General features: G+C 37.8%; 1 protein-coding gene across 3 annotated transcripts in view; it reads right to left on the bottom strand.

The window, feature by feature from the left end:
* Nucleotides 1–25,380, bottom strand: part of LOC117576309 (mucin-4) — a 55,227-nt gene extending 29,847 nt beyond the window's left edge. Inside the window, exon 1 of one of the 3 annotated variants that reach the window (XM_034260964.2) lies at nt 24,432–25,380. In XM_034260964.2, the coding sequence (XP_034116855.2) occupies nt 24,432–24,890 (459 nt within the window). In that variant the 5' untranslated portion in view covers nt 24,891–25,380. Of the gene's footprint in view, nt 1–20,258; nt 21,125–24,431 lie in introns of those variants that run through there. The other 2 variants (XM_052008049.1, XM_052008048.1) reach the window with 2 other exon arrangements.
* Between the last annotated feature and the right edge of the window lie 246 nt (nt 25,381–25,626).

Genomic DNA, 25,626 nt, shown 5'->3' with positions numbered 1-25,626 from the left:
CGACGTGGACGTGGACGACGAAGCACTCAAGGGGCAGTTCATTACCTTCGTCTAGTTGTTGTTACTGTTGCTCTGGCTCTGGCTCTGACTTCCAGCTGTGGCCCTTACTGGTTGGCCATTAACACTGAAAGCGCAGCCAATTTGTAAATCCGAAAAGGCAGCGCTTTGCTCAGATTTGCCTTCGAGATTGAGCCAATTTAATGCCACAACAACAAACAAGAAAAAAAAAGAAACAGAAACCCGAAAATCAAACAATTGAACATCGTTTAGATCTCAAGGTTTTTAGTCTCTGTCGCTTCTTTGTAGTTTAGTCTCTAAAAGATTTTCCAGAAGTTGTCATAATCATTAAAGTGCCCCGCGTAAGCATCAATCTCGCTAGCTTGGCCATAAATCACAGCCAAAAACTACAAGAATGTTTTATTTTTTTTAGAAAGTTAAACAACAGCTTAAGTCTATCTACATTTTAACTAATTAAACAGACAACAAGAGAGGCGCTTAGAATACAGTCAATAGAGAGCCAAAAAGGGGTGTGACTCATGTTAATAAATGCACACATTCACATTAAGTGCTGTCAATTATGACAGCCAAGTGACCATGGAGTTACACGTAACTACAGTTCATCAACAGCTAGTTGCAAAAGAACTGCCTGCTGTAATACGTACGTATAAAAGACAATGGCATTCCCTACGTTTATTAAAGTGGCCATGGCGAGAGAAATAAAAAATACAAAACTGAGTCTAAAGTAATTGTAATTCGATTGCTGGAACTCTACAAGAAGAAGTTGCCCTATCATTGCAAAACACACATAATAATAATCTCATAATTAGATGGATGGACAAATGAATTGCACTTATTCTGCGCTCGTTTAGCTGCCGCGTTGTTGTAATTGTATTCATAAGGCGCAGGCTAATGAGGCGGCGGCATTTTCATTAGCGTTTATGTAACCGAAGCGACGCGACGCTGCAACATTTTGCGTTACCTTCGCCACAGAGTGAGAGAGAGAACGGGCAGCCTTGTTGTTGTTGCATGATGAGTTTGGCTGACGATGTCTATGATGATGATAATGATGTTGATCATGGTTGGAGACCAAGCCCAGTCGCCATTAGAGGCGCAGCAGCAACAGCAACACTCAGTGCCATTTACAAACGACTTTAATCGCCGCAATTGAACAGCGAGCTTACTTTTTAACTGGGCTTAGTTAATTGTGCTACTGTCAGCAAATGGAAATGGAAATGCAAATGTGCTCAGAGAAGCCGCTTCAAGGTTGCCTTGGCTTTGATTTGACAATTCAATTAAAGCGGATTTACTTTCCGACACACACACACACACATACACAATGTACAAAGAGCTTAACTGTTGCTGCTGCCTAAAAACGTATCTTTCGTTTTAGCCCATTTCACAGTCAAATTCTTTGTTCGCTTTATGGCGAGTGCATTTTAAATTCTGGCTTTTGGGGTCAGCAGAATTGCAGCGAAAAAAGTGCTTTGGCAATTTTATGAATTTTATTGAAATGGCTGCGCTGCTTGTTGACTGAAAAATGCGGTTGGCTAATTAGTTGTGTGCTTTAGCAAACACACACACAAATCTGAGTAAAACCTGTTCAACTGCCGGCGTCATTGATAACAACAACAACAACAACATCGACGTAGACGAACATCAGCTGGCAAAAAAAAAAGGCAACTCCGTTGGCTTACAAACAGTTAAAGATAACCAAACATGGCCATGTGATGCACTGTCACTGGAAAAGCGCCATAAAAGACTTGTTTGCATGTTGCAGCAGCCTCAGTAACTTGATTAAACTAAAAGCAAAAAAAAAAAATAGAAAAAATAAATATACAGACACATTCGAAAGGCTGCGGGCCTAGCCTTGTGTGTGTGTATTTAACAGGTGTGTGCGTGTGTGTGTAAATGAGGACATCGTCTAATATTCATGCCAATCGATAAGCGCCGACGTCGACGAGCGTCTATAACTGGAAATACATATTAAGTATACGACGCGTTGACAGGCCGCAGACCAACGCAGCGCACACTTTTCCACGGTTCACTGGGTTTTTTTTTTGGAGGCGTGCGCTTGAGTTTTACTTTAATACTGAGTGCGTGCTCTCTAGCTACATTCAACACTGGGGCGCGTCCTTAAGCCTGACACTGAACTAAAAGAAGAAGAGGTCCTTCATGACGCTGATGATTCAGTAGCTGAAGTTCGTTGACTTTCGTTACTTGGGAAAAAAGGTTATGCACTTGCATAATTTATAGTGAAATTGTATACGTTGTGATTACTGCGAGTATTTCATAAATTTTCCGCTTTAAATGCGCTCTCCCAGGCGCAGCAATAATACTTCAGCGGCGCCATATGGGCGAAAACAACAAGCAAACAAGGCGGCGGCCCAAAAATGAAATACGAGCACAAGAACATCGCGCCAAGATGATGAAGAAGCCCAACAAGCACGACGCAAGCATGCACACAAAAGCACCGAGAATCAACAGACTACAGCACAACACAACACAAAAAACTGGCTAAACTGGCCAGACTAGCAAAAAAGAAATAAAAAATACTGCAAGAGAGGTTGAGAAGAGAAAAAAGCAAAGCAGCTACCAAAAACAGTTTAAAAGGCAACGATGTCGTGCCTGTGGATGCTGTCGTTGTAGTTGTTGTTGTTTTTGTTGCTGTTGTTGTTGCTGCTGCTGGTGTTGCTGCCACTGCCGCTGCTGGCCACGTTTAACGACGATGACCTTGGCGACGTTGGCTTGGCAACTTGTTGCATCTGCCAGCGACAGCTGCACAGCAGGCAGACACCTGAGACCCCGAGACGGAGTCGGAGACGGAGACACAACATAACAACATTCGCAACGCACTGAGAATCTTCAGTGTTCAGTTCTCCTTTCTCCCCCGCTCTGCCGTTCTCTCCTGTCTTTAAGCCACCCGCTGTCTAAGACATTTCCATGACGTCTTTGGCGCTCAGCAGCAGTTTTCTCATGCATTTTACGGTAAATTTAGGTCGTCAACGTTGTTGTCGTCGTCGCTGTCGATGTCGAAGTTGTTGTTGTTGTCGTTGTCTTTGTCGACTGCAAGTTGTTAACATGGCAACGCCAATAACTTGGCTAAATATAGCCATACAACATATTGGCAATGCCTTTTCATGGATTTCCTGGCCACTATGCATTAGCATCCCCCAATGAAACACGATGATTTTTCCAATGATTTTCCAATCGCTTCGACCAACCGCATTGCAGCGCATCGCACATCGCGTATACGACGCATATGCCCGGCTAGGCCACATCCGTTGGGGAAGTGGCGCTGCTGCTGCTCTCAGCCGGATTGTGCGGATTTGACTTATTTGGGGCATGACACAAATTTGGTAAGCGCCGCCGCTCACAGACGCCGCTTGTTGCTCTTACTGCGTTTTCTTTTGAGCAATTTAACAATTAAAAACACGCGCTCTCTTATGGTTTCCAGCCCCGACACCGTCATTAACTCGTTAATCCACGCGAATATAATTTATTATAATTGCACACACACACACAGTCGCACATATATTTTACAATTCGCTTGAATCATAAAAATAAACACAGAAACCACAACCTGGCCGAAAAAATCCACATCCACCAAAAAAAATACTCATACGTTAGCACTCAACATCCTCTCACATGGTCAAGTCTCGCATCGTTGCCCAATTTGATGCTGTTCTAAGTTTTGAGTTTAAACAAGTTTTCTTAAGCTTACCCGCGCCTGATAATCATCACCGTAATGCCGACGATGATGATGATGACGATCACGATGATGGGGCATAGACATTAAACAGTTAGCAATTTCACACAAACTCACCTGCAAAGATAAAGAATAGAAATAAACACATTACATAAGTTAAATTGCATTACAAGTCAATTCTAAATACATATTAAATATAATTAGGCATCATTTGCCAAAATTTAAGAATAATTTCCAAAGTATGCTTTCAATTATAGCACAGGAGGTTGGAAGTAGAAGAAAGACGAAATAAAATGTAATTATAATAGGTAAAATTAAGTTTTTTGCTAATATAATTTAATAAATATTCAAATAATTTCTAAACTTTTCTTTCAATTATAACGCGAGAGAGAAGAGAAAAAGAGAAAAAGAATGGTGCCATAATAGGAAATATTTTTAAATTACTTTTCAATTGTAGTAAAAGAGATTGTTAGTAAAAGAAAGACGCTGTAATAAGTAATTTTGCTTAATTCTTCTTTTAGAAATAATTCTCAATTCTTATTTTAATTATAGTAAAAGAGATTGTGCGTACAAGAAAGTCGCGATTATAAACACTAATAATAATAATAATAATAATTTCCAAAGTATTCTCTCAATTATAGCACAAGAGATTGTGATTAAAACGAAAGAATAACTTATAAAGTACCTTTTCAAATATATCAAAAGAGATTCTGAGTAAAAGAAAAACGCTTAATTTGTAATTACAATCCAACAAATTAAGTTTTTTGGTAATACATTTTATAGCCTTTCTTATTCTAACTGATTTCTTTTTAATTTTAGTTCATGATTGCCATAAAAAGTGAATATATAAATAACATTATTGCTTTAATAATAATAATTAGTAATTACATGAAAAAAATTCATAACTAACATTCTCTTTTTGCATTAAAAATCCATTGTGAAAATTCATGTTTTGTAAGCAGACGAAAAAACAATTTAGAAAACAGATTTAAGTTGAGTATCTTGTAGACAATTCATCCATGAAATGCCGTTAGTTCTCTGTTCTGTCCGTAATCTCTTTTTATTATTAGCAACAACGCAAACATGTGCATAAGTATGTAATTCCCTCGGTCTTTTTTTTCTAATATTTTTTTCTGACATGTGCCGTAATACGCAGCTTGTTTACGATACGAACGAAAAGTTTACAAATTGTTTAGACTGGAAAAAAGTCTTAACTATGTTAGAGTTAAGACAGCAGAAAGAAAGAAAGAAAAGCATCTTAAGCCCTAGCGTGCATGTGGCCAACATTTTGGCAAATGGCCAACAACTGAGAAAGAGTGAAGTGTAAAACAAAAGGCAAAGGAATGAGTTTGAGTATGAGCATGAGCTGTGCGCACATTTCAATTTGGCAACCGTCAGAGGCCGGTTTGCATACGAAATTCAGACACTCACGAATGGATCATTAGGCAGGCCAAAAGCAGGCAGCCGAGCAGACTGAATTTGTTATAGCGCGCAAAGCAAAGCAAATGCGAGTAGCATGCGAGTGTATAAGTGAATAAATGAGTGTGTGCGAGTGTGTGTTTGTGTCTGGAGAAAGTCGGAAGCGTGCCGTCGTCACACGTAAGCCACAGCAGCAGCAACAGCAGGAGCTGAAGAAGCAACCAACTTTGTTGCCGATTGTGGCATGCTGATGTTGCTTGCTGCTGTTGCTTGCTATTTGCTGAGTTGTCTTCATCAGAGCAGCAACAAAGCGCAAGCAAACAACAAGAGAGATGGATGAACAAACTGTGTGGCCAGTTTAATAGCCAAGCTATGTGCTGAGCAGCTGCTGCTGCTGCTGCTGGCCAACAACAATACATTGCGCTAATCTTGGCCAAAGCCATGGCAAAGTGGAGCAAACCAAACAGATTCGCATTGCAATTTTTTATCGTTTCTGCATTTGGATCTGTGAATTTTGCGTAATGTGCCATTGAACTGAACCCGCGCGCTCTAACTCATTTATAACATGCATGGCTATTAATTTTAATTGAATTGTGAAGAAAAACAAAATAAAAAAAAAACCTCATCAATTTTGCTTTGTAGTTTTAATTAAAAATCTTTTTTCTTTTTGCAATTTCAATTTCATGCTGTTGGCCAAAACAGGCAACAACTAAACAACTATATAAATAAAAGCAAATGTGTAGCGCATAATTTGTCATGTGTCAAGCGAACAAAAAAGATAAAACCACCTGCGGATCGAGCAACGATATAAATATAAAACTTTACAACTCTGACTATATTTATTTATTTATGAAATATTGTAAATTGGGTGGGCTTGTCTCCCACGCCCAGTTAAATGACGCTTTAATTGCACACAACACTGAAAAATATGCTGGACGAAGCGATGTGAAAAACTTTCAAAAAGAATAATGGGAAAATAATGCCGCTAATTATCATTAGAGTGTGAGTGTAATTTTCAGAAAAGTAGTAGAAGCTATGACGTTCCAGAATCTGTAAGAGAAACCCCCAAAGCCGGACCAACAAACAACAAACAGCAAACAGCAAAACAAACAACAAACTGAACAAATGAAATAAGCTGCAGAGCAATAGGCGACTTCCTCCTACAACAACAGCAGCAACAACTACAAAATGGCAATCCAGACATACAGACAGATAGATAGATAGATAGATAGAGGCTTGGTTGAATGGGGGGGCCAAAGCGTCATTAGTCAGAACTGAGGCGGGGACAAAATAGAAAGCCAGAGCGTTTTTCGAGAAAGCCAAAAGAACTTAACACAATTTACACTCACGACGTGCGACGAGCGCTTTTCCAGCTAGAAAATTATCTCCGTGTGTGTGTGGAACTGTGTGTATCTGTATCTTAGACTCGAATGTGGATGACAACCGCAAGTGGGTGTTGTGTAGTTACTTATTTATTGTTATGGTTATTGTCTCTGTTTGCAGCTCCAATTGCGAATGATTTCAATTGCAGCGACCGCAAAACCCAAAACTGACGCATTTCCCCGAGTTCCCGCTAAAAAACAAGTCAGAAAAGTACAGTCTAGTGGGCTCGAATGTGAGATACCCGCTACCCGTCCTCAATAAAGGCACAAAAAAGGGATGTTATGAATATACCAATATACTCTACTTGGTATATCGATATACTATTCACCTCAAAATATACCATAAAGTACAAAATATACAATGAAGTCCAAAAATTCCGTAAATTACCAAATATACCAAAAAGTACAAAATTTAAAATATACCGAAAAATATAAAATATACCGAAATGTGAAAAATATATCATAAAGCTCAAATTATAACCACAAAACCACAAAATATACCATAAAGTATAAAATATACCATACAGCACCAAATATAGCATAGAGTAAAAATGATACCAAAATGTACAAAATACACCATAAGGCACAAAATATACCATAAAATACAGAATATACTATAAGGTACCAAATATACCAAAAGTTCTAATTCTCATTGAAAACAACTACAATTTTCAAGCTGATTGCAAACAACATTTCAAGAATATACCCTTCTACCTAATGGGTATAAAAAAGGTAGCGCACAAAATACATATACTTATATCAAGCATTACAATCAAGTTGCACAGCTAAGAGGCATCTCACAAATTCAAAGCATTTAATGCACTCTTCCCAGATAAAGCTCAAGCAGCAAGCTTGAGTACGTGAGCTGAATGCTGATCTACTCAGTTTAAAGTATCTATATCTGCCGCTTCTAGTTTACTGTGTAATTAGTAGTTTCTATCTGAATTGTGGCATCAATCAATGCCCCAGTTGACATCCATAACATAACATTTTTCCCGCAGGGGCGACCATTAAATATTGCGCTGATGGGCTGCTAATGTGCTTAATTAACCTGCAGGCCCCAATTGCAACCAGCAACAGCAACAGCAAAAGCAGCAACTGCAACGACAGCAAAGCTGCCTATTAATTTTCTCTTTCATTGTGTTGTGTTGTTGGCCAACTTGCAACGCAGAAATAATCGTTCTATATAACGAGTGCGTGTACTTTTCTTCTTGATTACTACTTGTATGTCTAGAGATGCGTAAAGACTTGCGCTTCAGCCCATCGGATAAACAGCGCACACATAGGAATGTATGTATCTATGTGTGTGTTGCAAGTACTTGTATCTATCAGATACACGCACGCAGCCAGCCTGCAGCTTAAATGCGCTGCGGCACTTTTAGGTCTCGAGTCTCAGCTTGGCAATTAAGAGTGTGAATTTCAAGCCATAAAACAGTTGCAACATGTGGCCCGTTGCACTGATTTTTGTTGTTGCTGTTGCTGTTTGCTTGTCGCTTTTTCGGGTGAAAGTTTGTTCTACAGCCGCAGCAGCTGTGTTGCATTTGTTACAGATTTTTCTTGGCGTGCGCCGCCGCATGGAAAAAGTGACAGCTTCATGTGGTTTGTTTTATTTTTCTGCTTTATTTTTTTTCGTTAGTGTGTCAGCAGCTGAAAAGTTGAAAAAATTTCTAAGCATAATTAGCGCACTGAGAGTTTTATATCTTATCATCGTGGCGAAAATAATAATTCACACACACAGAATACACACAAAAATTGAAATTGAAATTGGCAAAGCAAACAGAAAACACAATAGAGGCGCTGAGGCCATAGAAAGTTTAATCGCATGTGTCCAGAGATAGTCGAATCTTTATCTAGCGGCGATTACTATATCAAAGGTAAGAGCGAAGGCAAATAAACAAAGCAAACAACAACAGCAGCAGCATAAAACATCTTAATTTCACAATAATTGCGCACACAGAAATCAAATTGAAAAACAAATTTAAAATGGGAAAACTGCTGTAAATCGACCAAGCAAAAGACGAAGCCGAAGCGCATTGAGTTCAACTGTGCAGGAAAGTGCAAACATTCAACACTGGTGGCAACAACAGCTGCTCGACCAGCCAAACAGACGTGGCAGACGAAACAGACAGACAGACAGATTGCAGTCGCTGTCAGTCGCTGCTTTTGGTTTTTTGGGGCCAATAGGTGCGGGTGTGGGTTTGACTCCTATTTGCATGGCAGGTGAAAAGTCTTCCACAAGACAAGCGAAAAAACAAACTTTGCATCTGTTTTTTTGTATTTTGTTGTTGCCTCTTCCCACTCTTGCCACTCTTCTCTACCACTGTGCAATTTCATAATGGCGTCGTCACACAGTCACACAGTCAACAGGCAACTGGCAACAGGGCAAACACAGTCGACAGTCGGCCAACAAAACGCTGACGACATTACAGTTAGCCGAGACACTGGCTGCGTCCATTGATGATGGGTTTTTAAGCAGTCACCCAGTCAGCAAGTCTGCCAGATTCAACTGCAACCGACGACGACGACGACTCCGACTTCGGGGCCAGACAATGAAGTAGCTGAAGAAGTCAACCAGAGGGGCCAACAACGATGACTGCAAAAGTTGCACTGCATCTAGCACAGTTCACAATTGGCCCGATTGCAATTGGAGGCTGCAAATGCCGTTGTTGCTGTTGTTGTTGCTGTGATTGTTGTTGTAGCTATTGCTGCTGCGGCTGTTATTGTTTGTCTCTCATGCCCTTACCAAAAAGGTTAGCTCAAGTTTGTAATGCTGATTGCAGCTGGCTTTAAATAAGTATCTAGCACAATGTGCAATGAAAATGAGAAAGGCTTCGAGTATGAATGAAATAAAATCCAAAAGAAAATATAATTCAGATATGAAATATAAAATATCAAAGAAAGGAAAATGGAAATAAATTTAGAATAAAATAAAAGGAAATACACAAATTTAATAATAAATAAAATCAAGTTTACAAATTTATTGAAGCAAATAAAAATAGAATAACAAAATTAAAAGCGGTTTGCAAACAAAAAAAATAAATGAAAATAAACATAAGAAAATACCAAAAAGATACTAAGAAGCATAAAAGAAAATAAATAAATATAATGTATACAAAAATAAACTTGCAACACATTATACTAAAGAAAATAAATAGGAAAAACTAAAGAAAATAATTTAAAAAAAATCAAGAAAATAAATGAAGAAACTAAGGAAAACAAATAAAATATGCTGAAGACAAACAAACCCAAAAAAATTAAATAAATACTCATTCATACTGTAAAGTACATAAGAAATCTAAGTTCTCTATAATCGAACTTAAAATCAACTACAGATGCAATAAATTAATACAAAATATACAAAAATAATATATAATATAGAAAATGCAAAAGAAAATATGTTCAACACATAGAACAAAATAGAGTAAAATCAATTAAAGTAAACCAAACTTTTATATAATTGAAATTATAAAACTGTGCAATAAATACAGCTCAACAAAAAGAGAAACTAAATAAGTGCACAATTTATATAGTTAGAGATAACACTTGGAACAGTTCTAAAAATGTCTAACGCTTCGCAGGAATCCCTGCGATAACGTTATCTCAGGAAACGCAAAGTCCACAATAGATAAGCACAGGATTTCCAGCAATAAAATCAGTTGAAAATTTAAAGAATTCTACGAATAACATTTTTGTGCAATGCCACAAAAAAGCAGAAAGAAAAACTCAAGCAAAGTCCAAAGGATCAATCATGGAAAATAAGACAAGAATAATATTTACTTATTCTTTGCTTTAATAGAGCGAAATTAAGTATTTTATCTTAGAACAAACAATGCAGTGTTTGTTTAAAGATAAAGTACTTAATACCTGCTCTTAATTTAATCTTTATTAGTGCAAGTACATAAATCATAGCTTAGATTGTTTTAATAACTCTTTATAGATAGCTTCACTACGAAATCTCTGAGTCACTTTTAAAGAGTATTCAAATTGCAACAGCGATTTCAGCTGCAGTTTTCTGCGCATGTTTTCATAACGATTTCGGACGCTTTTCATTTTTTTGTTGTGGCCAAAACAGCAAATGATCAATTGTTGTTGGCCGGCTGCCGTTTGAACTGACAACGAACAACAAATAACACAAGACAGAAAGACAGAAAACAAAAAAATAGACGAATATTGTGGATTGTAGGCAAAATGCGAAATAGTCGTAATAATAATAATGTTCGGCAACCGAAATTGAGGCATGTTACCGCATCGAAAGACGCGACGCGACGTGAAGATTTTCTTCTTCTTCGTCGTCGTCTTCTGGTTGTTGCAACTGCAACTGAAACTGCAACTGGCAAATAATTGAGCTCTTTTTGCCATGTATTGTGTTTATATAATTGCTATGCAAAAAGGAAACACAAATGGACAACTTCAATGCATTTGTAATTATATTTGATTGCAACAATTATTTAAAAATACAACAAAATGCACAAAAACAAAAACAAAAAACCATACTCAGCCAATCGGCAAAAATGACACCACAAGCTGCTGTTGTTGTTGTTGTTGTTTTTTATGTTTTGTGGTTTAATTTTGTTAACGAGCGTATTATATGTAATCACAGAGGGGGGGACCAACAAAACACACACACTCTTAGAACAGTTGTGCGAAACGATGGAGTGTCTTAACTTGGCTCTCCAATTAGTTGTTGGTTTTTGTATTTTCTGTGCTTTCGGTGTTTTAGCCCGGCCTCTACATAATTCCAAATGAGGTCATCATATCCGCGTTTTTTTGTATTTTAGCATTTTATGATGAACCACACCAAGTGCTATAAAGTTCGTTTTTTTTTCTCTCTCGCTTTTATTGGCTCTGGCCGCCAAAGGCTTTAAAAGTGATTCAAACCGACGAGAAGCGAATGAAAAATAAAAAACACGAGATACTTATTAATTAAAAGGAAATGTTCACAGTGGGTTTTACTTTGCCATTAAAGCACGTGAATCATTTGCCTCAGTCTGTAATGAACTTTAACTCGACAACCTGGGAAAGTGCAATCTCTCTATTACTAATGCTACAATAATCATTTTGACAATCCAAACTAACTTATTGTTGGTAACAAGTAGCGATAAAAGAAAAGTGCCCAGAAACAGGCACTAAATTGATCTGTATCAACTAACGAACGACTTGGCAATAAAATGCTAAACTATAAAGTTTGGCGAATTACCAAATAATGAACAACTTTTCAACTGTAATGATTCGACATTAAAAAAAAGAGATTTAACAGAGTTTAAGTTTTATAATAGAAAAACCAAAATAAATCTCGAGTGTATGAAATAGTAAATTAACGAGTAACAATCATAAAAACTTAAGGAGTTGCAAGTAACGACAGATCAATAACGAATAAATGAATTAACGAGTAACGAATGTACAAAAAATTAAACGAGTTACGATCAAATATCAATAAGGAATAAACGAACAACATTTGTAATTTGTATTACGGTTTGCTAGTAGCATTTATTTTAAGTAAAGTAGTTAGGAGTGAAAAGAAAGATACAAACATTATGTCTTCTTAAAGTTTTTGCTAATTTTATACAACAAGTTTAGATGCTTCCAAAAAACTTTAAACATCTTCAGCTGAAATCAAAGAATTAAAAGAAATATAAAGAATGGTCTCTTCTAAAAGTATTTGCTAATCTTATACAACAAGTTTTGCAGCTCTCATAAAACTCTAAACATCTTCAGCTGAAATCAACGCCATTTAAATGGAACTTCATAAAAATAGTCGATCTATAAAATTTACGTAAACTTTGCGTGGACGGAAATGTGCACATAAATGATTTCCACTCAAAACATCATCAAGAAGTTCGCTTCAAAAAAAAAAAAAAGAGAAGCTCCAATTCCGTAAATAATCATTTCGAAACCAGTTCAATTTTCGACCCGAAATAAAGTGCGTCATAGTTTCAAAATGTGTGACGACGACGTCGTTGACTATTTGCATGATTGTTGTTTTGTTTTTGCTTTTGTTTGCTTACCGGTGGCTTGTACTATTTTGACTGTTTTGAGAGTGCTTGAAATGCCAATGCGTATGTGGCCAAAAACAAAATACGAAAATACGAAAATAAACGCAAATATAATAACAGAAAATTTCATATGCTTATGTGACTTTAATTACGTGACAGCTCCACTTTTGGCCGAACGCGCGGTGACACAGCATTGAAATCGAATTAAATATGCAGTTATTAGCCGACACATGACATAGATACAAACGCACACACACAGACATATTAAGCAGCTAAGAGGGGGGCAAACTTCACCCATATATGGCTGCGCAAACTTGGCTAAAAGCTAACCGAAAAAGCAACGGCAGCAGGTGACGCAATTTGCAGGCAATTGCGAAAAATCAAATAGCAACAAATTCTATGAGCAAATAAGTAAAGTATAAAATAAAATAAAGTAGCCGGAGAGTGAGAAAAGCCAGCGGCTGGCTGGCTGCAAAACAAAATCGCATCGAATCGCATGTGGCAACCTGTAATTTACCCTTCAATCAATGCGCAACAAATCAGTTGGCAACGCGCTGCGCAGGCGCGCCAATCACTGGAAATCAACCTCCCCCTCTCCCTCCCCCACCGCCATCTCCTTCTTGGTCGTAACTCACTTGGCAGCACATTTGGGTTAACAATTGGCAGTTGTGTTGGTTAACTGTGTTGTGTTGTCTTGTGTTTGTAGCTGCCCAGATATCCGTATTTTGTGCGCATGTATCTGTAAATGCGCGTATCTTGTATCTGTATCTGTATCTGTGTTTTTGGTATGACTAACTGTGTGCAGTGCGCAAGGTGGTTTGCTTTGTGTGTTGTAGATACTCGTAAAAGATATAGATGGACATGTCGACAAGCAAATCGAAATACCTAAGCATCGTTTTATTTTGTAGTTTTCAGTTTTTACAACAACGAATACCAACTTTAAACGCAGCTTCCTTAATTCCGCCGCAATACACAATCAATCAAATAAACAAGCAAAGCAACTTGTTGCCATCTCAAGGCTACAAAACATTTCCTGACCACCACACAGTTTGTGCAATCTTTCTCTCTTCCCACATAAGCTGCAGCTGCTTGTTTGTAGAACGAACAACGCTCTCTTTACACACATTTTTCAAGTTTAAAGCTAAATCGTGCTCAATCTACAACCAACCTAAAAGAGGAAGAACAACAAGCTAAAAGAAAAACTGGAAGCTGTAGCAACTAAAAGGGCAAAACAGTTGTTTTCCTCTTGTTGTTGCTTTTGTTCTGATGCTTCTGGCGTTGATGAACCACAGCAAAGCACTTTGTAAGTGGGTCAGCCATGTGACTTGCTTTGCTCTTACAGCTTTTGCTGTTTGCTCGATTCATGTCACTGTGCAATTCGTCAATGAAATCTCTGTCACACTTTTTGACATTTGCACGGCAATGGAAAAAGTTTAAAGTATTCAAACTTTTCATACACTTTTCTGAACAGAAAACAAACTAAAAATTTAAAAAATACGAAAATGAAAAGAAAAAATACTAAAATTAAAAAGTACTAAAATAAAATATAAATACTACACTTAAGACAAAATACTAAAATTAAGAAAATATACTAAAATTGAGAAAAATACTAAAATGAAAGCAAAATACTGAAATTTAGAAAAATACTAAAATAAAATATAAATACTACACTTAAGAAAAAATACTACACCTAAGAAAAAATACTTCAATTAAGAAAATATACTAAAATTAAGAAAAATACTAAAATAAAATAAAAAATACTGTATCAAGTTGAAGTCCTGTCAAAATGGAAACTAGTAAATAAATTCTTAAATCAAGATGAACTTTCTTTCTTTCCAAAAATTAAAGAATATATTTCTATTTCAAGATTGGTTCAGTAAATTGAAACCTGAAAGAAAACTCTAAAAGAGAATAATTGTATTTTTATAGAACACAAAAACAAGAGCAAAATTCTTGAGTTTAAGAAATTTTAAATCTTTAAAACTAGATTTGGAATCTTGTTTCAAAAACATTTGTACATTGAAATCTTATTTCAAGATGTGGCTTAGGTCGACATTTATTTCAAACTTAAGCTAGTTGTTGTTTATATTATCTGTGTATAAAAAAGGAACTTTATATAGCTAGCTAACAAAATCAAAGTATCTCGCTTTAGTTGAAAGTGTATTATTGTGACAGTTGCTGTGCTTTTTTTCTATTTGATTTGTTGTTTGCCGCTCTCGGATTGCAGCTGTCAGAGCAAACGGCACGCGATCGCCCCCAAAACTCACAGCAAAAAAAAAAAACTCGCTGGCGGCAAATGCAATTCAACTTTTGCGCGGTACCACGCGGCGTATGCGCGCTATTTTATTTGTTGTTTTTAACACTCTAGTGGGTGGGCAACAACAGACATCAGCGGTAAGATGATGCAAATGTTGCAGCAGTCACAGTCAAAGCAACAGCAAAAGCAAAAGTGGAGAGCAGCTGGGCACAGTAAACACAGCATAAAACAAGCCACAAGGCATTAAATCAATTAAGCAATAAATTTAATTATGACTAATTGCAATCATTAAAAACAATTTCCTGCCTTTCGTTCCAACTTATTGAGTGTTGACTGTCTGTTTGTCTCGCTGACTGAGTGTTTTTCTGTCTGTCTGTTATTTGTGTTGTGCTGTGTGCGTTTTGAAAAGTGTTGTAAAAGTGGGGCGCGACTTTTGCAAACAATTCAACGCACTTGGTAAAGTTCAATTGTGCGCACAAGGGTTAAGTGCCCATTGAGGAGAAGGAGAGGGAGAGGGCTAGCTGTAGTGCTGGGCAGCGACTTTTCCCCACTTGCAGTCTGTGTTGCAGTTAAATTTAAAACTTTAATGTCATGCACCATAGAAAATGCCGACGTATCTATGAGCTGTTGAAAACGAAACGAAACGAAACAAAACGAGCAGAAAGCAAAATCGAGAAGAAAAGCAAAAATTGCGCACGTAGCAGCAGCAGCAACAATAATAACAACAACCAACAGCAACAGCAAGAGATAGCAGAAGCGACAACAACAACAACAAAACGATAGACAAACAGCAAACAATATTTCCGCATTCCGAGCAAGCAGAGCACCAAACACATTTGACAAATTCGCCGCAGGCAAGCGAGAGTGCCAAATGCAGCGAATTCAGCTAAATGCAAAACAAAGCGAACCAGAGAGAGAGAGAGAGCGAGAGGGAAGAGATGAACAACAGCAGCAGCAGACGAAAAGATTCGCTGCAGGCAGCAAAGAGAAGCAAAGGCAGCGAATTAAGCAGAGTCTGTTTGAAAAGAGGTAAAAGATTACAGCGTAATGAGTGTAAAGGAGAAGGCAGGGTGAGAAGAAGTCAATCAGATCAAGGAGTAATAAAAGTGGGCGGTGTTAAAGGGGGGAAGACAGCCATTGATAAGTCGCTCATCTAAGCCAAATGCTCGGGCGAATATTGCAAAATCATCAAATGAAACGCGATTACAATCGATGGAGCCACGTCGCAAGCACTTCAACTCAATTGTATTGCATACCCTGTAGTCATTAAGCTAAATGCAAGAGGGTATAATATAATCGAAAGTTAAGAATGTAAGCGGCAGTTATTCTAAAAATGCAGTTAACCTAAATAAACTAAATTAATGAAAATATAATTTCAATTTGGCAGTCATCCTAAATATGTAATTAACTATTACTAAATAGAGTAATAATCTTGTTTTGTTTGGAAAGTTTTACTAAAAAAACAGTACTTTCATATAATGACATTATGGCAGCTATCCTAAATATGCAAATAATTTACATTTATTGAATTAAAATACATGGAACGTCGTTAAATAGAATACATAATATAATAAATAAGTATTGAGCTACATAACCAAAGACTAAAAACAAAGAAACTACACTTAAATGCCTCAAGTTCAGTTGCAGTTAACCTAAAAATGCAATTAACTTGAATATACTAAATTAAATGAATAGAATTTGCATGCATAAAATAAACAAGAATTGAGTAGATAAAGCAGAGAATATAAGTACTGAATAATTTTGTGCTTAACGGCCATAACTTCGTTGGCAGTTATCCTAAAAATGCAATTAACTTGCTTAAACACCATTATTATTTAATGGAATTTTTATTTGCATACAAGAAATAAGTGTTAAGGCTCTTAAGCGCTCTTATCTCTCAATTTATTACAGAGTATCTCCCCGTCTAACACCTCCGAGTAGATCACTTTTACTTGTCGCTTCAATTGGAAAGTGTTGCCAATTTGCTGACTTGCTGTCGCTGTCTGTTGTCTGTTGTCTGCTGTTCGCTGTTGACTGACTGCAACTTTAATTGTGCGCTTTATAGCGCAATTTATGCCCCGACTTGGACCACTACCAATTGCCACACTCACCTCTCTGTTGCCAATTGGCAATTGGCGGCTCGTGCGCGTGTTTTGATTATGATTTTTGCTTATTTATGGCAATTATGCTGCTCTAAATGAAATTGTTACAAAATTATGGTGATTTATGTATACTATACAACAGATATCTGTGAACTCTTTGAACTACCCACGCGATCGCTCACAGTCCATAGAAAGTAGAACAACAATGTGGCAACAATAGCGAAAACTATCGCACAATAAGCGACAACAACTACAACAACAATCACGACCGCAAAAAGTTAAGTGATAAAAACGAACCCAAAATATAAAAAAATCACATGACAATTGAAATTATAATAAAAATAATAATATAATACAAACCCCCCCAAAAAAAAAAGTAAATTTGCAAATAAATAAAAATAAATTAAAGCAATCATACATTATATTTGCCAACTGTTCCAGTTCACAGCTAGATCAGAGAGACGAAGCCGCAAATGCTGAGGGGAAGGGGAAGGGAAATTGTGGGCGACGCATTGAAAATGTGTGAAATTTCGCAAGTTTAACTCAAGATAACAACAAAAGGCAGCACAATAATGACACTAGACAGCAAGTTGATTATTTTAGATATAACTAGTTGATTCTTGACATATAGAAAGAATAATTGCAACTCTTCTTTTTATATCATAGAACTAAAAATTTTTAGTGTTTTTTAATGTCTTCACAATAAGAATACTTTTCAAAATCATCAGCTGTGTTTAACCATGTAAAAAAACAGCCTTCTTATGGAGTCTAGTGTAAGTTAAGCATTAAGCATTGATTATTAAAGATATTTCTAGTTCACAGCAAAAGTATTTGCGACTTTTCTTTATATAGAACTAACAACTTTCAGTGTTTTTTTGATGACTCAATTTTACAATACTTTTCAAGCTCTTTACGCTGCCTTTAACTATGTAAATAAGCAACGTTCTTATGAAGTCTAGTGTAAGATACATTAAGCATTGATTATTTCTAATATTTCTAGTTGATTCTTCAAAATACAGCAAAAGTATTTGCGACTTTTCTTTTTATAGAACTAACAACTTTCAGTGTTTTCTAGTGACTCAATTTAACAATGCTCTTTCGCTTTGTTTAACTATGTAAATAAGCAACGTTCTCTTGGTGTCTAGTGTAAGTTAAGCAACAGAAGCGGACGTGTTCGCCGTCAAGGTTAAAGCTGACGACCTGAAAGAGCAATATACTCAGACACAGATACATATATCAAGCTATAGATACTTTTGTATCTTTTTTAGGCAACTCAGCTCGCATGCAGATTAGTTGAATATGCATAATAATAATCATTATTATTATTATTTTGATGTGTGTGCAAATCGCATGAATCAGAGCACAGCGAATGGGCCAACTAAATGCAAATAATAACAAAAGTAAATAAAGCAGCTAAACAGCTGATCAATTGGAATGCAATGGAAACAACTTGCGAGTTGGATTACTGAAATTAAAACGAAACCACAAAGTTATTGGGAAATGTGTTTGATGGAAACAGAAAAAACAGAACTCTCGTATTAACTTTTATTTAAAACTTGAACGAAACGAATTTCCATGAATCACTCGCAACTTTAAACAAAGGAGTTGGACTCCACAGCAAGTCAGATGATTTTTTGTTGCCAACCTTGTGCTGGCCCTGCCCCACCCCTCCTCCCCTCCCTCACCCCTCTTTAGAGCGTATCTCGTAGGTACAACAATTTTCAATTAGTTTTGCTCTCAATTTTGCTTTCAGATATTTTTTTTGTTTTGTTTTTGAACAATTAGCAAAACGCAGCACAAAAGGAAATAGAAAATTGGGAGAGCGAAACCGAAAAAAACAAAACAACAAAATGGAAAGGCGTAGTGCTTAATTAGACAATAAAAATTAGTTGGAGAGTCGGTCAGATGCAAAGAACAGCAACAACAACAACAACAACTGACCAACAAAACTTGGCGACAATTGAATTGTGCCAGAAAACAGAAAAATTGCTGAATTATTAAACAATACAGCGAGCGAAAGAAACAACAACAATTAAAACTGCCAACGGAGCAGAGCAAAAGTCAAATAAAGACAAAAAAATATAAATAAAATACTTGTTGTTGTTGTTAAAAAATGCCAACAATGTGCACAAAACACACTAAAGAAAAAAATATATAAGAAGAGAGCGAACACTCTCGAGTACTCATAGATACTCAAACTCGCACTCGCACTCACACTCGCATTCATACTCGCATTTGTTTTCGTATTTATACATTAATTGCCATGTAGCGTGTGGAGTGAATGAGAGAGCGAGAGAGAGAGAGGGAGGAAATGGAAAGAGAGGGAGGTTCGCTTTCGAAACTCGAGAAACCCGCATGGAAATGACATGCAGCAAAGCCAAGCGAGTTAAGAGCGTGCATAATCAATCCCAATGGAGAATGAATGTGACACAAATCAGTAAAGAGAGATGGCTAGAGAGAGTGAGAGAGAGAGGAAGAAAGAGTGGAGTAAAGAATGAATGTTGTGGGACGATGTGAAGATAATAGCCGCAGCTCCACTTCAACAGAAACAGAAACAGAAAAAAAAATGACCAAGCGAAAACGCAGAGAAGAGTCTGAGAGACAAATTACGGTGTGGTAACAATTAAAAATTTAAACAGTAGTTAGTTTGTTGCTTAATTAACAAGATAAACAAAGCGGGGCCAATGTCAGACAAGACGTAAAAGAGAGCAGAAGGGTAAACCATTTAAATGGTTTGCATGTCAACGTTACTGCTCGATTGTTTAATTAATTAAATTGCAGCTGAGGCAGAAACTTAGGTGCCAAAGGATTATGTGCAAAAGGTGAGTGAACTGCAGCAGATAGCAAAAGTATCTTGTATCTAAAAAGTCGCAAATTGTAGCTATCAATCTTCGCAGAACATTATTTATCTAGTTGCCCATCGATCGATATTGTGGAATTTATTTATTTGCAAACTCGATAGCAGCGTTTAATCAAACAAAGAAAGGTAATGTTAAATGTCAGCACTATAATAAAATATGACAAAAGCGTTAGTACTGCGAAAAAAAACGGTAATCTGATTAGTCAGACTCGAAAGATTCTGTTTAACGAACTTCAGCTGAGTCAGAGTTAAAACATTGCTTAAATCTTATTTTCCAGCTATCGATCTTTGCTGTCTATCTATCGACTTATCACGCCTACAATCAAAGCCCCATTGCCCTATTAGCATTATGGCTCATTATTCATCTGTTTACGCTGATTTTCCATACACATTTATCAAGAAAACATTGAGAGAGAGAGACTTCCGCTGCTACGTCGCAATTTACGTGAAAAAATTTCAATTTATTATCACTTTAGCTACGCGATAACTGAAGCTGAGCTGAGCTTGGTTTAGTTTTAGTTTTAGTTCAAGATACGCACCATTTATCTAGTTGATCTCATTTACCAAAAACGGGTCTCAGTAGATGCCTCGGTTGCGAGGGGATTGCGAGGAGAGTGCTGCAACAAGCAACCCCAACCCAAAATCAACAAATTCAATTAATCCAAATGAAAGCAGCGTCGATTTGTCGTCGTCGTCGTCGTCGCTTGTTTGTTTGCTTGTTTTTTTTTTTTTTTTTTTGGCTATTTGTTATTTTGTAATTTCTCTCGATGTTGTTGTTGTTGTTGTGTATCTTTGTATCTCTTTGGGGTATCTTAGATATTATATCTCGTCACAAGTCACATCGACACTTGCAAATACAAATATTTCGTATTAGATTTGCATAACAAATTCACAACAAAATTTCACTTTTATTTTTTGCATTTATTTATTTTTCTTTACATCAGCCAAAAAAAGGTGTTGACCGGTTTACGGGAAGCATTTCATAATATGCGTTATATATTGGAAACTAAACAGACTTTTTTTTGCCTTTGGCTTTTTTTCTTTTTCGATTTGTTTTGAGGAAGCAACACACGAATTTCCAGCCTTGCGATTCACGAATCCGAATATGCGAATGTGTTTGTGTGTGTGTCTCAATAAGAAGTTAATTTATTTTTCATATGTAGAACGCGCGATCGAAACGCGTCTTTTGACAAGAGACAAAACGTATACCGATGCTGCTGATGATTCAACGTGATGAAAAATTCCCCAAAAACAATGCGGGAACGAAAAAACGACAACACACCGCACCAAAACACAGCACCCAAGGCGAGACGCGTGGTGTATCTGTCAGATACTTTGCAGTGCAATCAACTCAACGAAGCGCGTTCGCAACCGATACCGAACCGCACGCTTCAACGCCAAATTTTACAATACAAACACAACAACAGCTGTTAAGTGTTTCTCCTGCACTCAAACTACGCTGCGCTGTTAACGCGCTGTTAACTCAAACAGAGAGAGAGCGAGCCGCCATGTTAACTTCCAGGCAAGCAGCTGAGAGAGATCGCGAGAGCATTACTCACAATGCTAACAGAATGAGTGACAGAGACAGCTAGAGAGTTAGGTCTAGCATTCAGCCAATTGAGTGACAAGTGCTGAATACAAAGAGAGGAAGAGAGCGAGAGAGAGCGCGGGCATTACAAACAACTACTGCAATATGGCAGCTGCATAAGATGCATTTGTATCTTTTGGGTTCTTCTTGTAATGCCTCAATTGCCACCGCAGTTTTTATTGTTGTTTGTTTATGCTGCATTTCAGGCAATCTGTAGGTAAACAAATGCCCCAAAAAAAACGAAGAGAAAACAATTATCTAAGAAGCACAAGCTAATCAATTGACAGGTGATTAAGTGCTTTACACGCCGACGCCACAAAGTGCGGCACTCAAAGGGTAATGCACTACACACTAGCACACTTATGTGCACGAAGAAGCGAGAGAACAAAACAAAGTAGTGACCAACCAAGTCATTAGTGTCTATTATTATTATTACTATTATTGTTTTTGTTGTTGTTGTTGTGGCGCTGCAAGCGGCCAAACTCCAAAAGCAGCGACAACAAGTGCAGCAAAGTGACGCCTCGTCTAGACAAGCGACTTGCGGCACCATAAGAGAGTCACAATAAAGCGACTCTCACGAGAAATGACCTACTGTCCACTTGGCTAGCTTATCTCGCTGCTTAATTACACGCAAACTGTGGCAAGCAAGACAGAGAGCGAGAGAGAGAGATGGAGAGAGAGAGCGATACATGAGACAAGGGCGCCACAACAGAAACCAGCAACAACAAAACAGCGTTGCCATGACGCTTCTGCTAACGCAAAGCTCTAGAACGTTTAATCAATGACCTGAAGCGGGGCTGGGGGAAGGGGAAAACTAGTGGTAGTTACTTCTGGCATTTAAAGACACGCATTTTGTTTGATATTTATGGAAATATGATAAGCAAATCAAGTCAGTTCAAATCATTAAAACACTTTTATTGCCAACGATTTCCATCTGTTTTCATTATCAACAAACACAAATATGACAAGAAATCAAATTAGAAATGCTCAAGAATTGATTTGTAAGAATCTATTAAGATAACCAATTAAGATACGACAAATTGGAGAAAATGTTTATGAAAAAATACTCACAAATTTTATCAGCAAATAGACAAGCTTTAGCTTTAATTATATATATATATTAAGATATATATATTAAGATTTCTTATGCAAAATAGTTGCTATAAAAAAAATAGATAAATTTGACATTCCAACCTAATGTTTAATACATTAAAGAATAATTGCATTATCTATTTCTAGTTCGTTGCTCAGCAAAAACATAAAATGATCATTCTGCTAAATTTCAGACATGAAAATAACCCAATTACATTTATCTGGACTATAAATTTATTTGATAGATAACTAACAATCGCTTTTAACTGAACCCGAAGAACTAGCAATCAACTTTAGCAATTTCCAAGTAGTAATAAACTTCTATAAAAAGCAATAGAAGAAATCTCGTCATATGACTCTAACGAAATCAATGAAAACAAACAAATATTGATCGTAAAAGATGTAAACACAGCAGCGTCGCCTTAAGAGGCGTGGGAATAACAGAGAATTGAAGATGCACGATGGGTGTTGTGCCCCAAGGGAGGAGATGCGATGCGATGCGATATCAAATGAAATAAGTTATGTGCAACTGAAGATGGAAAGTGGCCGCAAGCAATTGTCGCGATGATATCTCACAATATGGGCAATAAAAAGAGAAGAAAGAGAGACAGACAAAAATATTCAGATTTATATTCATATTCATTTCAAAATGCGCATTGAACAAAGACAAGCGCGGCTTTCCACAAACTGCAGATACAGATACAAACAACTACAGATATAGATACAAATACATACATGTGACATATGGTTGCAATAAGCACAAAATAAGACAAGGGTTGGGAAACGCTTGTAAACTGCCACTTAAACCGCAATCAGAAACAAAATTGATTTCAATTTGAAATGTAAACAACGCCCGCAAGGGCAAAGCGATAAAAATAAAGAGAGATAGGCAGCGGGAGAGAAGAGAGCGGGAACAATGCAATATATGTCTTGGGTAATTGCATTACGGGTGAGTGAAAGAAAGCACAATACAATTTAGGGCGCTTTATAGTGTTAGAAAGTGTCAAAAAAAAAACATTGTGCGATCACAACCGAAAATATTGTGCGCTAAATTGAATGCAAGATGCTCAACAAAGACAACAATAGTGAAGGAGGGGAGTGGGGGCGGACTGAGAGCACACACACAAAATGGCGGCGATTGGCAAAACAGAGAAACAGAAAAAAGCACTTGCGGTGGCTTCTGGTCTGTGAGTTTTGTGTTAATGAAGCTTATGAGCAGCAGCGCGCGCACGTCACAAGTCACTGAGCTGCAACAACAATAACAACAACAACAATAACAGCAGCAGCAGCAAGCGCAGCATAAGTGAAGCGTTGCACAAGAAACCAAGAGAGCGACCAAGCGAAAGAGAGCGAGAGAACGAACGAACAATAGGAGAACTGCACCTGTAAACAGCACACACACACACGCACACAAGTGTATTGTATGTGTAGAAAGCATATTGCACGCTCTCACTCCCCCACACACAAAGCTCAGCTCAGACACCGACACACACATACAAGCGCACCGCAGACAAAAGCTAACTGCTGTTGGGTTCATTAATGACGACGGCTCGACACGTTTGAGCGATCACAACAACAACGAAAACAATTTTATTATTAACATTAAAAACGCATATTTTGTGGGCCGCTTAAGCCACGAATTGAACATGAAAATGGAGCGAATGTTGCTGTTGATGTTGCCGTTGCAGCGGTTAGATATCGCACCAACAACAACAACAAGCAGAACAATCGTCCGGCAATTTCCGCACAGCAGAACACAGTATGAGAGGGATGGGGAGAGGGGGAGTATTGCTCGACAAGTGCAGCGATGCGACGCCGCCAAGCAGAACAGCCAGCATAAAATAGATAATAATAAATTATAAAAGCAGATACGGCACGATCGCCCAGTCAACCCCTCCCGCCACCCATTGCCTCTTTACTCGGCACCCACAACGTCCAAATAAATGCAACGGAAATGATCAATTACGCAATACAAGAACAACACACAAAATAAGAGTAAAAGAGAGCGAGAGAGAGAGAAAGCTTAACTTACCTTTTGAGTGAATGCCGTTGCTGCTGCTGCTGCGGCCGCAGCTTCCCTGGCGACGCCGACGCCATCGGCAGAGCTGGCATGCGTCGATGGCGACGTCGCGTACACAAAGAGCGGCAGCGAGTTAAAGTTACGCAAAAATCCAGCGCTGTCCGCTGTCTCCTTAAAACGCCGGCAGAACAGCAGCTGCTTATTGCAGGCGGCCGCTGAGGCCAGCAGAGGCAAAAGTGTGGGCGTTGGTGTCGGCCGCGCTGCTGGCGCTGACGTTGGCGCTGGCATTGCCACTGCATCAGATGCTGCTGCTGCTGCTGCCGACGGTAGCTGCGGCTGTTCCGCTATTATTGGCGTTGGTGGTGTGGTTGTTGTCGTTGCTTTTGTTGTTAAGGACGCCATTAGCGTATCGCAATTTTCCTCTTCTTCTTCTTCGGGTGTTGTTGATTTGCTTGTTGTTGTTGTTGGCATGACGCTGCGTACTATAAAATGAAGCTGGCGACGCTGCTGCTGCTCTGCTGTGGTTGGCAGTGGGCGTGGACGTTGTGGGCGTAGAACTGCAAGCGTCTTTTGTTGTTGTGGCGCGTGTATTTCAAGACGTCTGTCCCGCTATCATCAACTTGCTGCCGCATGTTGCAAATGCTTACGCATAGATATGACCTCTAACTAAATTATCTTCACCACACATATATACGACGCATACACTCACACAGACGCACATTCACTCACACACACAAGCACTTTGTCGCCTTGCAAATCGGCAGCACCAACAACAACAACACTGAGCAGCACTGGACGAAGCGTTGGAGCCACGGCAAACTATTGAAACTACGAAACGTGTTGTCGCTTTGAAACGTGCAAAAACTGACGCGTTGCGTTTTGTTATTTTCATAACCGAATTGATTAAATCATATAAAGTTTTGCTTGCTTTTTGTTTAAATTTGCAGACGGTTAAGTGTGACTGAATCGCAATGCGCCTGAAATGTTCATTTCCAATTCCAAGAATAAACCCACTAAATCAAGTTAATGTAGTCTGGCAACTCTCCAAGATAAATATAAATACCTTTTTATTTGCAATGAGAAAATAATTCGCAATCTAAAAAATGGCTTTAATGATAAAAAAAAATATATATTTTTATTAATGAAGTTGATATAATTAAATAAAAGTTTTAAGAAAATACCAATACACCTTTTCGTAGTGTAACCA

This window comes from Drosophila albomicans, chromosome 2R (genome assembly GCF_009650485.2).
Source record: "Drosophila albomicans strain 15112-1751.03 chromosome 2R, ASM965048v2, whole genome shotgun sequence".
Classification (NCBI taxonomy): Eukaryota; Metazoa; Arthropoda; class Insecta; order Diptera; family Drosophilidae; genus Drosophila; species Drosophila albomicans.
Note: the sequence above shows the minus strand (reverse complement) of the source record. Positions and strands in the feature narration are given on the sequence as shown.